A 17,063-nucleotide genomic window follows, 5' to 3' on the forward strand; every position below is an offset into this window, starting at 1 on the left:
TCTGCGAAAACAGTAGCAGAATTTTTTTTAAAAAAAAAACTTTATTCCCCCCGAAGCTGTAATTTGACTGTTCTCTTTGGCAAGGCTCCAGAGACAAGGCCAAGTGCCTAATTTCTCTTTCTCTTCGCCCCCCTCCTCTCCACCTTTTTCGCCCTCAGGGAAGAGGGGAGGCGGGACGAGCGATCCGCTGCTCCGGCCGCCGAAGCTGGCGTCTGGGCGCGGGGAGGGGCGGGCCGGGGCGCGGCCGAGCAGTGGGGCCGAGCCCGAGGAAGAGGAAGTCGGAGCCCGAGCCCGAGCCCGAGCCCGAGCCTGACGGCGGCTGCAGGGCGCTCCGGCAGCCCGAGCCGGCGCAGCGCAGCCCGCACCCTCCCCGCCCGACCTGCGAGCGCCGCCCGGGCATGCGAAGCCGCCCCTCCCCGGGTAAGCGCCGGTCGGGCCCGGACGCCCCGGGGACTTTTCCAGGGATGGGAGGGGGGACCCGGGGACCTCCGGTGGGAGCCCCACATCCGCAGGTGGGGCCGGGCGGAGCGTGGTACCCGGGCCCCGCCGGCCCCCTGCGCGCCCCTCCGCAGTGGGGACGGAGGGCCTTGGGGGGCGCCGAGCGGTGGGGACAGAGGGCGCCGGGGGCACCGCGCGGTGGGGACGGAGGGCGCTGGGGGGCGCCGCGTCTCGGGGGTCGGAGTCGGGTAGGGGATGCTGCCCGCCGCCGCCCCGCTTGGGGTTCCGCGCCCCCAAGTTCCCGGTGCTCCCGCCCCTCGCCCCAGCGGCTGCAACATCAGCGCGCAGAGGAGTTTCTGCGAGCACCCGGGAGTTGTAGCCACCGCTTCCCCACCCCCGACTCAGCAGGACAGCCCCAGAACGGGACCCCACAGCCAGCCAGCTGGGTCAGCTCCCCAGCAGCGAAGCCGGGAGCCCGAGGACCCGGGGACGCGCGGTGGGGGCGGCGGCCGAGCTGCTGCGGCGCTCAGGGCTTGGGGGCGCCCCCGTTCTGCAGACGCGCTTTTCAGGGGGTGGGGAGTCAAGAGCCTGTGGCTCTTCCGTCACGGGGTAAACGGTAACACCTGGGCGGCCGCGACTCTGCGAGCGTTCTGGCCTCGGCGGGCGGCGGGGATCCGCAGTGATGCCCGAGCTCGCCCCTTTTGTGTCCTCGCGGTGAGCCCCGTTCCGAAGCCGGAAGCTTGGGGACGCTCTAACTGGGAGAACGGCGCTCGGCTGGTCAATTCATTCCGCTCCTCGGAAACAATGAGCTGGATCCTTGACTTGAATGTGCTGGCGGAGCGGGGTTTGTAAGCCGGCGTTTCATCCAGCTCTGGTCCTCAAGGCGCCCTTTGTACCACCCGCAGGTGGCCGAGGCTACTGCACGTATTTTCGAAATCACCGAGTGTGGGTGTTTGGGGCAGGTATCACCCCGCGAGGACCATCTCAGACTGAGAGTTGGTTTAGGAGTTTTGAACAGATTGGATGCAGAACTATATTGTGTTTTGTATTTAGACCGGGGGAAAGACTAGAATGTTAACTCTAGGTCCAGTTTGTCATCTAACAGAATTCCGGGCTTGAGTAGGTCCTGTAATGCGGTACAATAACAACCAGGTGTTAAAACCGGCATCTTCTGGATTCTCAGATTCTGTAGACAGCATACTTCTAAAAAATGTAGAGATTTTGGATTTTGATTAAATTGCTGTTAAAAACATTTCCAAACCCATCATTTCAGGAGATCAGAAAATTTTCGAACTTTAATTTTGCCCTGTGGGACCCTGGGCAAGATACTTGCCTCTGGTCGTCTTGGCTGCCTCCCTTATAAAGCAGTGCACACGAACCAGATAGCTTCTACGGCCTCCTGCTCATTCCTCATCCCCCTCCCAAACCCCTACCCCCTGTAATTTGGTCTACAATATTTAAGACAGAGAGAAAAGTAACGGGTTGATGTTTGACTCTCTCAGCATTTTGAGTCTGGCTTCCCAATTCCTGACTTGACTTTTTGTCTCATTTGAGGTCCCAATTCTAAGCCACCAAACCACCTGACTAAAGAAACTTTTTTCTTCAGAGTGCTCCCACCTCCCTGGCTTCATCCTCAAATAGGTCATCAGTAGCAGTCCACAGTCAACAGCAATGGCTGCACGACCTTCCCCATCCTTGTGTAGCAGCCCCCCAAGTCCTCTGCTAAAGGGCAAAGCAAAGTGAGAAACAGTTACCTGGCAATCAGATGCCAGATAACTGCCCCGATTCTGCTTGTCCTTGGTGGCATTTTCCTGCTTCCTCTACCCTAAATGGGCACCCTGAATTAGGGGCACCAGCTTCCTTCAGTGCCTTTAATATAGATTACTGTCACCGAATACAGGCTTAAATATTTCAGTGGGGGATTCAGGCTGTAGTTCAAAGAGGTTAAATGATCATTTTTAAAACAATAGGAAGTGGCAACATATTTTTTCAAAACCAAGAATAACCAGTCCTATGTTGTGTTCCCCCTTTGCGGATATGATTTTTCAGTGATTTAATTAAGATCAAATGGTTCATAGTCTGTCCCATAAATATGGGAAATGCTTGAGTAGCACTAAATCTCTTGAGCCCTTCGTCAACCAAAAGCAATTCCTGAAGCTATTATCTTAATGGCGGCCGTTCACTTTTTTGCAGATTTCTTTTCCTCTCCACTCCTTTCATTGCTGGTGGTTGGTCTTTCAAGCAGTTGTCATCTTTTAATCCTCCTGCAGCATGATTAGGTCCCTGGAATATTAAACCCAGAAGGGCTCTTGGATGACCTAGTCCAGCCCTACATCTTAAAGATTTAGGAAGTCTGGTTAAGATCCAGTGATCTAGAATTAGCCTACTTGTGTGATGCTCACATCTACGTCTCTGTAGCTTTGAGACCTTCACTTCTTTAAGGAAATTACTTAGATATGGATTATTTCATAACCAGGAAAAGTAAAAATCATAGTTGGTGTCTCTCGGTTTTCTCACCTTTCCTCATTTTCACACCTTTCCTCCTTTCTTCTCCGCCCTTGTCTCAAGTTATGCCAAGGATTAAATGAAATGATTCGTATCAGTGTTTGGCACATATGGTGTGCTTTGAAGATGATTGTTGTTGATAAACCAAGTCCCAGGAGTGTATGATTTTGCAGAAGTTTATACATAGCTCTGGACTGTCAGAACTGTGATTTAACCAAGGTTCTCTTCTCTCTCCCCTGCCCCTCTTGAACTGCACTGCCTAAGAAATGTTGGTTGCATGGAGACATATTTTCAATTAAATGTAATGGTTCAGTCTTTAAGAAAAAATTATAATCACTTGTCTCTTTTGACTTAGGAAAAATATGGTTTCTAATGCGAAATGTTGGTGTATTCAGGCAGGGATGGGAAGGAAAACATTTTTTAGACAAAGGGTCTGTAAGCAACCTCATGCTTGTGTGTGGCAAGGCATCTCAGATATTAATGTTTCATCACAGGCTTGCATGAATCTTGCTTGATAAAATTAAAAGCTGATCCCAATCCATTCGGTCATTCAGAGTCACGGGCAGTCTGTGCCAAGTAGAATTTACTGACAGAAGAGTCAGCTTTCAAGTGAGTAAGAGATGACTACATCTTCAGCTTTATATTGTCTATGCTGATGAAAAGCAATAAATGCTTTAGCTGAGAAGACAGAAGTATATGGCTAATCACCTAGCGATGGGGCCCAGGTTTGCTGCGGAATACCTGGGCCATAGCGTATCTAATGCTGCAAAACAGCTTCAGGTATGCCTGGGTGATTTCCAGTCCAGTGATTAGGAGTTGACTGTGTATCTAGAATAGTCTTCGTGTTTGAGGCTGAGTATCTTTTCAATATGTAAACCTAAGGTTAAAAAAAAGCAAAAAACAAAACCAAAAACACTTTTTCTGATGAGATACAAGCCAAAGTAAAAATTTCCACATCTAAACATCCTTCTTTGGTAAATATTGAATTACCGTTTGATGGAAAGCTAAATCCTGCTGGATTCGTGGATCCTCAAATCCATAACTCTCCTCTTCTTTTCCCCTCCCCTCGTGGTCCTAGAGGGAAGGCAATTTGAAGAGTGTTAATGGTAGGCTAAGTTTTTTAAAAATTCCATCTACACCCACTTGTAATAACCTGATGGGAGGAGAGTCAGGGCTTTCACTCGGTCTTTAATTAAGAAAGTTGTTTTGGTAAGCTTTAAATACCAGGGTGTTGTGGAGGCCTCTTAGCACCAGCACTAGGAAGGGCAAACCCTTTGCCGTTATAGCATTTGGCCAAAAGCTAGCAAGCTCGTTTATGTATAAGAAGGAAATGTTTTTAAATCATCAAAGAAAAATTTAAGATAAGCATGAGTCTAATAATAGCTAAAACTTTAGTATTCTAATAAGAGGAATTATTAATCCATAAATCATCATAGTATTAAATGAGCTCTAATATTTGAAGTGGTGAATAGATCTAGTTCTCTGGGTCTAGTCACATTGAGCACCAATTTAAATGGCCTGTGACTGTCTAGACATTGAAAAGACACGTAAAGTCCTAGGTGAGGGGATGGCAAGTCTTTTCCTGTAAAAATCCAGGTAGCATTTTAGGCTCCACATGTCTCTGTCATATACTGTTTGATTTGAGATGAGGGTTATTTGTTTACAACCCTTTAAAAATGTAAAAACCAATCTTTGCTCACAGGCCATGCAAAAACAGGCTGGATGTAGCCTGCAGCTATAGTTAGCTGGCTCTGTTTTAAATGAACTATTCTGTTTTGTAGTGTCCTTCCGTATTTGCGTTGAGACCCAAGATGACAAGTTTCATTGGCTCTATCTATGTTGACTCATCATAGACGGACTTATAATCAAGATCATTTCGTCACTCGGTTTCCTAGTCACCTTTTTATATTTTCTCTTTGCCCTGGGGCTAGAAGTCTCTGTTAAGCATAGCCATCAGTTGACATAGAAATGGCAGTGCCAGACGTCAACATTCTACTTTGAGTTAGATGCTGAATGGGGGAGAGAAGTTGGACTGGATTGGGATAAAGTCCATGGTTGACACAGACCACAGATAACTCCTATGAAATGAGGCCCAAACCTCGAGCAAGGCACCCACGGCCCTTGTATCTACTCTTCTCCTGATACCTCTTCATGTATACCCTGTGTCCTTGCCATTCAAGTAACTTGCAGAGCCCTGGGTGGGCCGCACTCTCTCTCACCAGTGGTGGGGTTGTTCCACACAAAGTTTAAATATCTGTCTCTTCCCTGGAGCCCTTCCTCATTTATTGGACAGAGATGCCGGCACCTCCATCTCTATGTTTGCACAGGAGTTTATAAATGAAGCATTTAGAGGTCTAGAGAAATGTGGTGATTCCCCATTGGCAAATATTACCTTTCAAAAGTGGGGAACAGTTGTATTCTTCTTTGTATAATAACTTCATCTTGCCTTACATCTCTAAACCAGCCAGAGAATCAAGCACAAAACAATTCCAGGGCCTTGGATGCGATACACAGTGTAGCAGAGTACATACGTGTATGGGCTTTGAAGTCAGGCTGAGCTGAGCTCTAGTTCTTTGCTTTCCCACTTACCTGCTGCAAGTTCCCCATCTGTAAAGTAGGGAGTAAGAATGACCTTTCAATTGTTAGGAATAAATGGGATTTCCCTCTGTAAAGCATTTAGTTCAGAGTCTGACATGTAGTAATTGCTCGATAAATGGTAACTTTTATTAATTCTAGAGCATTTATTGAGAACCTACTATGCCTAGGATAATTCCTGACCAATACAAGAGAGACAGTCTCCATGGAGATGTGATCGGTAAGGTGGTGGAGACTCAGAGTGATGGATGGGCTCCCTTTGATTGGTGGTCCAGGAAGCCTCTAGGAGGAGGAGGTGGCAACATTTAAACTGAGACCTTAATGATATTGATGAGTTCCTGTTTTATCAGATCTAAGATATCTTTGAAATATTTCAATTTTTAATGAAATATACAGTTTTAAAATGTTCCACTTTAAAATGTACCACAAAGAAAGAAAAACTACTGTCAATAAAATTGGCACCATCTACTGTAAGTTGCATCCATAAGTTGTGAAAAGTGTGTTCTAGCATCAGTGAAGTGTGTTCATTGTATTTGTGCTCAATAAATACCCATTGAATAAATGAGTGTTACTCTTTGATTGCATACAACATTCTGCTACCAGACTGTGATTGAATTTCTTCCCTCTGTTTCTTAGCTCTGGGGTGTTGACTTAGACCTGAGAAAAATAATAATATAGTACATAAAAGTATTGCAAGCCATTTATGATCTAATGTATTTTTAAAAATAGTTTAAAACATTCACTTTGGTGAAACCTTCACTTTGATTGCCAAAGTGTGTCAGGGAATCCTGTTTACGTAAAATTGGCCTACACATAACTTGTGTAGGAGTGCAGTTGAGCAGCTCTTGCAGCCGGATAATTCCTTTTGGCAGCTGTCTGCAGAGATGTGTGAAACCTTAATGCACATAAATGCCATCTGAAGGGCAACAAAGGCATTAGCTCCAGCCTTCCTTCTGTTTTATAGATTTAATTTAACATAAATACTCCTTCTCTCCTCCCTATCCCACGAGCTGAGGTCCCTCTGACCCAGTAGGTCCTTTGGAACAGTGAAATGGAGGAGGCTCCATTTAGATCCAACCCCTTCCCAGCTCTGGCAAGCCTCCAGCTTTTCACACTCCAAGCTGGGTTCTCTTCCAATATTTCCCCATCCTCCTCCCTGTTTAGAGAGTAAAATACTGCTGAAGTCTTTGCTTTTTCTGACCACCCTCTAAACTCTGAATCCTAGTCAAGACCTGTTTTCTGCGCTCACTTTAGAGCCTGTTGACCCTCTCTAGCTTTTCTCTTCGTATCCAAGTTCCCTTTAACTCCTCAGTTTCTGGATGATTCAGTGGAAGTCTTGACAAAACTTGGCTATTTCTGGCTGTAATCAAGTATGCATTCATGCTGTTTTGATTTTCAATTCAACATGTCACCCAAGCCCCTGGCACTCAGCAGCACTCAGGGGCACGCTGGCTCACATGGTGATTGGGTCCTTCTGGAATCTGTTCCTTTAGGGCATTCTTCAGCTCCTCCCACCCTCTCCCAACTCTGCCAGGGAAGCCAGAGCAAAGCCCCTTCCTGCACCCTGTCTGACAGGGAGGGTTAGTCAGCACTTGGCCAAGAAAGAAGGAAGCAAAGCGTGGACCCGTTTTCCTTCCTGAGCTACCCCCTTCCCTTCCCTCCAACTTCTCGTGTGATTAAAGGCCCTTGTGTTTTAAGAATTCTTCAGAACGGACACCAACTCTGGCTGAAATTGGAGTCTTTGGAAACAAGTAGAAGCAAAGGAGAAGTCATTTGTAAGCATTCCAGGGATGCTGGACCATGGTCCAGCCTTAGCCAGAATGATTTAAGGCCGTCTCTGACCTGTGACTAGCAAGCTGATTGCAGCAGAGGGAGAATGGGGAAGAGGTGAGGCCCCATGGAAGAGCTGGTGAGGCTGATCCCCGGCCATCACAGAGCTCAGCTTTCCATGGCTGTGTGATTACAGACAGGCCTCAAACACTGACATCTGCACTTCTCTGATGTGCTGCAGAGAGAGGAAAAGCTGTAATCTGAGGCATAAATATACGATCCTGTGTGTTCCCTCTAACCATGTAACCTGCTATTAGCTTAAGCATCTATGTTGTGCTGAAGTATTAGAGCTGCATCAAAGGAGGATATGGTTGTTCTGAAACAGCTTACAGTTTCAGTATTCAGATGTCTCCCACTTTTTAAAGTTGGAAACAAGTAAAGGTGAACGATGCCGTGTGAAGGTCAGAGTCAAGGATCTGGGACTACTGAGTGGGTGGTAGGGGGGATATTAGAGGAGATGCAGCCTTTAGAGGTTTATTTTTTAAAGGAAAAGCTTTTCCTTACATTATGCCTTTCCCAACATGTGTGAGAGTTTTTAGGGAATTTCTTGATGAGGAATAGCGAGGGTGGGGCTGCCAGGGTAATGAGATGGTCAGGGAGCAGATGGGAAATGGGTGCATGGATGGGCTGATTAGTATTGGCTCTCTTGAGGAAAGCACTTTGGGAAATATTTGGAAGCTTTGGGAACATAGTTCATGGAGGAAAACCTTGGTGGTCTTGGCTTTTCTCCATTTTTTTTTGTAGCTGTCTATATGAGATAAATGCTATTTCCCCCTTTGACAATTGTTTAGATTCAACTCAAAGGAACATCATTTCGTCACAATACTTAGTGATATCTGACCTTGAAGCTGAAACAGCAAGGAAAGAAATGTGAAGATAATGATTTTGTACACATGGAACCCTCATGGTCCACAGGTGTGTCCCATCCCAATGAAGCATTACCTTTAGCCACTTAGAATTCAGATGGCTTCTTAAAAGCATCCTTATTATGAAACACTCTTATTTGTCTTTGTTTCTTTTTAGAACTTATCTGAAAATGGAAGCAAATATTATGAAGTTCTGAGAACTGAGCTATGATGAGTTCTATCACAGCAATGACTTTTGAAATCCAGAAAGCCCCTGAGGAACAGAAGGAGACTGGTTTTGCCTTATGATCTGTCATGTATCAGAATGTGATACTGTCTAATACTATAGTTTAAGACATTTCTAACTAGGGAGTGAACAGGTATTTATTCTTCTTACAGAAATAAAGAAGAGAATACATTTCTGTACTAGCTAAAGTCATAACAGCTAGCAATAACTATTCTAAAAATCTCCCTGGTTTTGGATTACTAATATATGCAGAAGATATGCTTGGCAAATGTTCAGAAACTATATGCCATATCGTTAATGAGAAAATTATTACTCGATGCTTCAATATGCATAATACAGACAGCAATTGAATCTAATATTTTCTTTTATTTGCTTACCTATTATAGTACTAGTTCAAGTTGGTTTCTGGGATATTATGAAAAAAACTGTGCATGGAAAAGATAAGTTTGTTTTTCTAAGATCTGAATACTCAGTTGAAATGCGGGAATAGTGTAGAAATTGGGCAGTCTCTATGTTATTTGGAAGTTACTTGAAAACGCCTTCTAAAATGGGGATAAGATGATACAGTAAAGACGTTATAAGGTTTAACTGCATAATATATGTATGACATCTAGTACAAAGGAAGCCTTTGATAAATAGTGGGTATCTTATTGTGTTTACTGGTTGTCACACATAAGTTTTATTCCGTTACTAGATGGCTGGAATAATAAACCAACATGAAAATAACTGGGGAAAACAGTCTAGGTGTTAGAACAAGGGCGTTAAGTTTCCTAAGGCAAAAGTCAATGGTGAGAGGGGGCAAAGGGAACACATTTTTGCTTGACTGTAGTAGAGACCCAATGTTCATTACACTTGGGAATTGAGATTAAAATTAGTTTGTTCAACACATGTCCCTTTCTAAGTTCTGGAGATTCAATGTTGAACAAAACAGACCAAACCTAGAATGAAGAGGAAACCCTACATAAGACAAGTACTTTGAAGAAAATTACACAGGGAAATGGGGTGGGGCACTGTATTTGCTTGGGTGGTCAGAAAGGCCTATCTGGAGAAGTAACATTTCAGCCAAGGTTTAAATCATAAGGAGTGATCTTGAGAAGATTCGAGGGAAGAATATGCTAGACTGGGGAAGAGAGTTAAGTAGGGCAGGCCTTAGAGAGAAATAAGCTCCATGAGTTCTAGAAAAAGCAAGGCAGCCGGTGTGTGTGTGTGGAGGAGGAGCAGTAAGCAGGAGATGAGGTGGGAGAAGCAGGCATGGCTGGGTTATGCAGGTCTTTATAACATCAAAGACCTTTGCCACAGCTTGGCAGTGTGATGCAAAGCTACGGGAGGATTTGAAGCAGGGGAGTAACATAACCTGATGGATGCACAATTACCACTCTGCCTGCTGTGCAGGAAAAGAGCTGTCATGGAAAGTTCTGGAAGCAGGTAGAGCTGTTGGGAATCCATGCAGTGGTACAGAGAAGGAGGATGGTAGCAGAGGAGGTGGTGAAAAATGCATTGGTTCAGAACTGGCATGTCGGCCAAGACAAGGCAGCCACAGGAGAAAGAACGTGTGGGGCTTGGACAGCGTAGCTACTGTTGCTGGCTCTGCCCCACCTGTTCACGGTCACCGTTTCCCACGTCCAGCATCCTCGCTCCTTTAGTTCCCCAAGAAAAGTACCCAAAGCGGCTCATGGCTCCGGGTGATGCTGTGACGCGATGCTGGGTGAACTCCCCTCACCACAAGCACCTACGAAGCAGGTACGCCTTCCTTTCAGCTCCCTGGCATCCTGGGTACCTCTATTTTAGCTCTTTCCTTCTTTCCTTCTTTCTTTCTTTTTTTCTCTCACTCTGTCACCCAGGCTGGAGTGCAGTGGTGCGATCTCAGCTCACTGCAACGTCTGCCTCCTGGGTTCGAGCGATTTTCCTGCCTCAGCCTCCCGAGTAGCTGGGATTACAGGCACCTGCCAGCATGCTTGGCTAATTTTTGTATTTTTAGTGGAGATGGGGTTTCACCATATTGGCCAGGCTGGTCCCGAACTCCTGACCTTAAGTGATCCACCTGCTTCGGCCTCCCAAAGTGTTGGGATTACAGGTGTGAGCCACTGCATCTGACCTATTCTAGCACTTTCTATGTGGTATTTTTGGTAACCATTTCGTTGTCCACCTTCCCTCACTAGACTACAAGCTCCTTGATAGCAAGCATTGAAAAAAATAATTTTTCTTTTTACTAGTTGAAATTAGCTTTAAGAAATTTAAGTTTAAAAAAATCACAAATTAATTGAGGAATAGCAATTCTGAGTAGGTAGCTAAATATTTAAATAGGAAAGAAGAGGAAGGAAAAAGAAGGAAAAGGAAGGAAAGCAAAGAAAAACCCACTAGAGCAATCCAACAGAGCCCTGGGTTAACTCTTTAAAAAGGTTTCTTTAGAAATTGTTTTTGTTTGAATGATTTTCTGTAATGGGAGTCAAGTAACTCCATTGGTTTAAAGGTTTTATAGGTCTATAATAAATGTGGGGCTCTATAATATGTATGTTTCTTCCCTTTCACTGGTTTATTGTAGAGTTGCAAACTCAACAGGGATTGTGTTTATTCTGGAACAGACACAGCTATCAGATAAATTGTAGAGGTAAGGAGTCTCTAATATTCCAAACCATTTGAGTGTTAGGCATTTCCAAATAGGATATCAGCCCTATTCCAAGCCTGCAAACGTACCTTCTGATATATGGGGAGGGCATCATAGACCTTTTGGTGAGGTGGGAATCACCTGGGCATGTAGATCATGCCATACTTATCCTTCTGTTCCCACTAGAGAGCATGGTAACTGGCACACCATTGACCTTTAATCAGTTGTTTGCCTTGAATTTTGGTCCACTTCTTTATGTCTACTGTATAGTGGAATTTGCAGATCTGATGTTCAATGCTAATTGTGTGGGTTCTGAATGAAAACCTTACTTCTGGTTTACCAGCTTAGAAATGAAAAAACAAGTCTGAGAAGTCTGTGTTTGTTATTCTCATATTCAGAATGTAGCACTCTTGTTGGCAAAAAGACCCAAAACAAGCATACAAACAAAAAAATTAGCTAAACTGCATTGCAGAATGTTAAGTGGTACAACAATTGCTCTGTGATTGTAAATCCAGTTTATTGAGACAGATCTCCAAAGAGCCCCTTCCTATTAAAGAGGGATGGATTCTGATGGCTTACTTTTAGTTACCGTGCCTATTAGAAAATAATCAAATGGTGGCCGGGCGAGGTGGCTCAAGCCTGTAATCCCAGCACTTTGGGAGGCCGAGGCAGGTGGATCACCTGAGGTCAGGAGTTCAAGACCAGCCTGGCCAACATGGTGAAACCCTGTCTGTATTAAAAATACAAAAATTAGCCGGGCATGGTGGCGGGTGCCTGTAGTCCCAGCTACTTGGGAGGCTAAGGCAGGAGAGTCGCTTCAACTCGGTAGGCGGAGGTTGCAGTGAGTGGAAATTGCACCACTGCACTCCAGCCTGGGTGACAGAGCGAGACTCCGTCTCAAAAAAAAAAGAAAAAAAAAAAAGAAAGAAAATAATGACATTTCTCATAGAATATGCTGATTTAACATTTCTGCTCAAATAGTGAGGTTCTATTGTGTTTCAAAATAAGTCAAGAGAAAAACTCTGAAATGGGGTTGGGGATTTATCTTTTTGGCTTTTGCACAATTGACTCAAAGTCACCACCCATAACTGGACTCATAATCTCTATTTCCAGACCTACTTTCAGCTTCCTGGTGTTGTTTTTCCCCCCCCTCCTTTTCTAGTTCTTAGTTAATAGCACCACAGTTCAGTGGTCACAGCAAGCTATTTTCCTTCCCTTTCCTGCCTTGTCCAGTCAGTTAGCAATAACTGCTTGAATAGTTCTCAATCTGTGTTCACTTATTCAAGTCCCCTTCCCAGCCTTTTAGACTCTTATCTCTTGCCTAGACTTTTGGAAGAACTGTGAAGCCAGCGTTGATTGATATATTAATAACTAGAACACGAACCTGACATTGAATGTGTGTTTTTTTGTGGGGTTTTGTTTGTTTGTTTTGTTTTGTTTTGTTTTTGAGACAGAGTCTCTCTCTGTTGCCCAGGCTAGAGTGCAGTGGCATGATCTCGGCTCCTTGTAACCTCTGCCTCCCGGATTCCGGCGATTCTCCTGCCTCAGCCTCCAGAATAGCTGGGATTACAGGCGCCTGCCATCACACTTGGCTAATTTTTGTGTTTTTAGTAGAGACGGGGTTTTGCCATGTTGTCCAGGCTGGTCTCAAACTCCTGACCTTAGGTGATTCACCCGCCTCAACTTCCCAAAGTGTTGGGATTACAGGTTTGAGCCACCACACCCGGCCTGAATGTGTTTTAATGAAGATTTCTTCTAATGGTTCAACCCAAAGGGAAGGGTGAGGGTGCAATTTAAGGCAGATATCAAAGTCCCTTTAGGGCTTCCCTGGTCACATTTGTTTCTCATACCTCAGGTCCAATCCATAGAAAACCTCATAGGCTCTACCTCCAGCATCCAGATTTATATAACTTCTCATGGTCCTTGATCCATGCTCCCTCTTGGTCCAGTCCACTGTCTTTTCCTGGTTATTACAGTAGGCTCCTAACTGGTCTCCTTGCTTAGACCTCGCCTCCTACCAGCCAGAGCAATCGTTTCATATGTCGGTTAGCTCAATCCACTCTACTAGTTTCTCATCTCAGAGTCAGAAGCAAGTCCATGGGGTAGCCTGTGAGACCCTCCCTAGTCTGGCCCCTGCTCTGCTGTCTTGCTCTTTCTGATCTCATCTCCTGCCCCTCTCCTGATACTCACTCTGCATCAGCCCACTGGCCTCTCTGTGGTTCCTGAGTACTCCAAACAAGTCCCAGCATCAGAGTGTTCTTATTACCTCTACCTGGAATGTTCTTTCCCAGATATCAGAGTCTTGCTGTCTCACTTCTTTCAGTTCCCTGCCCAGGTGTCCCCTTATCAAAGAAGTCCTACTGACCATACTTTATAACATGCAAATGCCTGCACCTTGCAAGTCAGATCCTTCTTACCCCACTCATTTTTATGTATAGCATGTATCAACACCTAACCTAGGATACATTTGCTTAGTGAAAACAGAGACTTTGTGTGGCTATGATATTTCCAGTGCCTTAAGATAGTGCCCAGTGCAGAGAAACTCTGAAACACTTGTTGACTAAATAAACATCACTTTGGCAATTGCCCTCTCATGCCTCTGAGTACGTTCTGATTGTCTGATTCTGTGATACCAAGTTCTAGAACAGAGAGCAGCAGCCTAAGTGCTGTGGGTGCGAGGGGAAGCAGTAGAGAACATCCACTTTCTTCCTCCATCCTTGCCCATACTTTCCTGGCTTCTGAAGAGGCTTCCACAGGAGGGCCGCCTGGCTTCTTGGCCTCAGAGTCCGCTCTCCAGCACTGTCCTACCCAGAAAGCCTTACTTGTCGCTCTCCCCGAATCTGCCCTCCACTCCATTCAGGTTACTCCTTCTTACTGTGCCTTATTCCCCTCTAGTATCCTCCAGCACCAAACAGCATCTCACAAATGGCAGACACCAGAAAACATCAGGCCACTGGTTTATTTAGGTCTGTGTTTTTTCTCGTTTATCCAACTGAGAAATCTTCTTTATAACTACCACACAATTAACACCTCTAATAAAAATAAGTTAGTCAGATTTCCCTGTTAAGCAGAGGGTTTTGGTCTATTTTGTTCGCTACCACACCCAAAATGTATAATAGGCACTGCAGTATTTAAATGGATGAATGAATGGGTTGTATTTGCAAAGTTATTTTTGGAAGTCAGCACCACAAAAAATATAAATGCTGATTGTGATCTTGAGCTCATAAAAGAAAACCTACTTGACTCACAATGTGGCAGAGACGTACGATAGCTCTACTGTTTATGAGTGCTGTAGAGCTAACACCTTTAGAGCTCTAACTTGGCCTAGGCTAGCTTTGAACCTGACTCTATTGCCTCAGAAGGGTCTGAAATCCCACCTCTCCTCCCCTTCTTGAACAGGCAATGAAGGTCACGTAGTTCACACTCACAGAGTTGGATGGACTCTTTTGACTAGGAACCGTACTATTTTCCAGCTAGTTCTTCATGCATAAAATGGGAGATAATTATAACTACCGTACAGGATTATGATGAACACCTAGTAATAATGGAGAAAGTGTTACACAGTGCTTGGCCTTTAGCAGCTGTTTTATGGACAGTGGTGGTCTTTCCACTGTCATCAAGCCACTGTTGTTGGCAACCAAAGCAGGAGTTCCCAAGACAGAGGGGAAGGCCCCTGACGGTTGGGTCAAAGGGCTACCAAGCAGAAGCTGGCCCTCAACAGTGTCATCTCCCCAGGCCTCCCAGACCCTCCGTCCACACTCCTGGCTCTCCCTCACTCTCCCTCACTCTCTCTCATTCGCTCTTTAGGGTTGACTCTGCGGCATTCCTCATTTTTGCTGTGGTCTCCTGCGGAATGGAAAAGTTGTGTTACAGTCTTACTTCTGGTCAGTGCACCACCCTTCTGAGAGTTTTTACTGGATAGTTTTTACTGCTATTGAGGAGACTTAAAGAAACACTTATATATTCTCTTTTGAGTAAACACTAGGAAAAATTAGTCACGTGAAAATCAGATTTTGTGCTATCCTGTAGGTCTGGAGGATTGTATCACCTCTCTGAAATTAGAGCTGTATTCCTAAAAACCTCCGAATGAATGACCGAATTACCCTTTAGATTCATATCCAGGTGAAATTGTTGTCAGGCACATTGGGCTCCTTAATAAAATTTCAAGGTCACAAGTAGTCATCAGTAACACATTGGCAAATCATTTCTCTAAATCAGTTTAGATAGAAGGTTTGTTTTTCCTCTCTGGCATTCATCTGATGCTTAGAAATGCCTTTGCAACTTCATGGTTTGAAGAAGTTGCTCTGTACTTCCAGGACCACACCTTGGTCTGAGGCAGATTATCTGGTATTTGAGATGAATAAAGCTCTGGATAACCTATAACCTCAGCAGAGCTCAGTCCCCCTCCATAGCACAGAGGGATTCAAAGCATTAGACCAACTCTGATAACTTTCTACTGGAATGTACACCATTGAGCTTTCTTCTCTGATATGTCTGTGGCCCTACCCTCAAATGCACCCCAAAGCCAGAGTTCTCTGTTAACTCTCCCTTGGCCTTCTTTACTCCTCCAAAAGCTGGCACCTGGTTTATTTCTCATTTTCCTGCATTGCAGCCCCTTCATCTTTCTAAATCTCCCGAATATAAATCTTATATATTGATTTAAATTCTCATAACAGAAAATACTATACAGATATAAAATCACATAGGCTAGAATTTCCTGTGAGAAGAATCAGACTGAGGAGGGATTTCAGTGGCCGAGTCTACTATAAAGAGTAGAATGGAAATTCTACCGAGGAATAAGCAGACCGGATATGAGGACAACGAGGGCAATGGAGAGGGGAGGAGGTGGTTAGGAAGCTTTACCTGTGGTTCCCATTGGCCTCCTGCCTTGCAGTTTTCAGTTGTACCAAGAAGTAGCAGATGCTGGACTGATTGGTACAGTGGTGATGATAGCTTATCACCACTAGTCCAGGTGATGACTGAGCACTCACTAGTCCAGGTGATGTTCCAGAGGCTTGGCATATGTTTACTAATTTCATGCTCACAAGAACTTTGAATATATGCAGTTATTTCCACTTCACAGATGAGGAAACTGAGGCAAGCAAAAGATGAGGTAACTTGTCCAAAGACACCCAGCTAATCAATGGCAGTGTTGGGATCAGTGCCCAACAGACTGGCCCCAGATCTGAAGCTCATAGTATGCTTGGTGTTATGAGCTAGGACTGCAAGTGAGAAAAAAAACAAACAGTGGTTGAGAAGAGAAATTCACTTTTTTGCCCCACAGATCTTAGTCACTCCAAGGCTAGTGTAGGTGGCTCTCTGCAATTAGAGACCAAGTTCTCTTATCTTATTGCCCTGAGACATGCCATCTTTGTTATAGGCAGCTACATACCTAGTTAAAATTGAGGATGGTATTGTTGTAGAAGGAAAGAGTAGCTAGCTGGCAGACCACTCACTTGGGAAGAGAAAAGGAAGGTACCATTAGAAGATGTGGCAGTTGGGAGGGAGGCAAGGATGCCTTTGGCCAGCATTGCTTAACTGTACTGCTCATGTGCCTTGCAAAGCTGGGGCTCATGTTGGCTATTAAAGTACTTGATCAACTATTGAGGTGTCTTCTCTAGAGAAAAAAAGCCATATTTAAAATGTTTAACTTTTGGTGGGATGCCCCACTTAAGTACAAATAAACACTAGAGCTAGTATTTAATTAACAACTAGGCATTTCCAATGAAGATTTCATTTTGGCAAGGGTTGTTTACTGAAAAATTCAGAAGCATTCTCTTCTGGAGAGGAAACGTCTAAAGATGTGAGTCTTCTTAGGTTATCAATCTTTCATGGTGACATCAGGAAACCCTGAAAACTAATATGCGCTACTTGCCTGCTTCAGCTTACTGTCTTGTAAGAACACGTTCATCTCACAAAGAGGTGTACTAATCAGACTCCTGTTTGAAAGACTGAATTTGTTAAAGAAATGATTGAGGTTGCAATATTCTCAATCTAT

General features: G+C 44.6%; 1 protein-coding gene across 8 annotated transcripts in view; it reads left to right on the forward strand.

The window, feature by feature from the left end:
- The first annotated feature begins 278 nt into the window (after positions 1-278).
- PLEKHG1 (pleckstrin homology and RhoGEF domain containing G1) overlaps positions 279-17,063 on the forward strand; it is a 242,838-nt gene continuing 226,053 nt past the window's right edge. For 3 of the 8 annotated variants that reach the window (XM_016956483.4, XM_054686943.2, XM_063812679.1), the window contains exon 1: positions 279-420. Coding sequence is in view for 1 of the 8 variants with exons in the window: in XM_054686943.2 (XP_054542918.1) it covers positions 399-420 (22 nt within the window). In the remaining 7 variants the exon portion in view is untranslated. Of the gene's footprint in view, positions 421-4,589; positions 7,314-8,159; positions 8,284-8,391; positions 11,069-17,063 lie in introns of those variants that run through there. The other 5 variants (XM_024357470.3, XM_054686947.2, XM_063812675.1 and 2 more) reach the window with 4 other exon arrangements.

Source organism: Pan troglodytes, chromosome 5, assembly GCF_028858775.2.
Source record: "Pan troglodytes isolate AG18354 chromosome 5, NHGRI_mPanTro3-v2.0_pri, whole genome shotgun sequence".
Taxonomy (NCBI): domain Eukaryota; kingdom Metazoa; phylum Chordata; class Mammalia; order Primates; family Hominidae; genus Pan; species Pan troglodytes.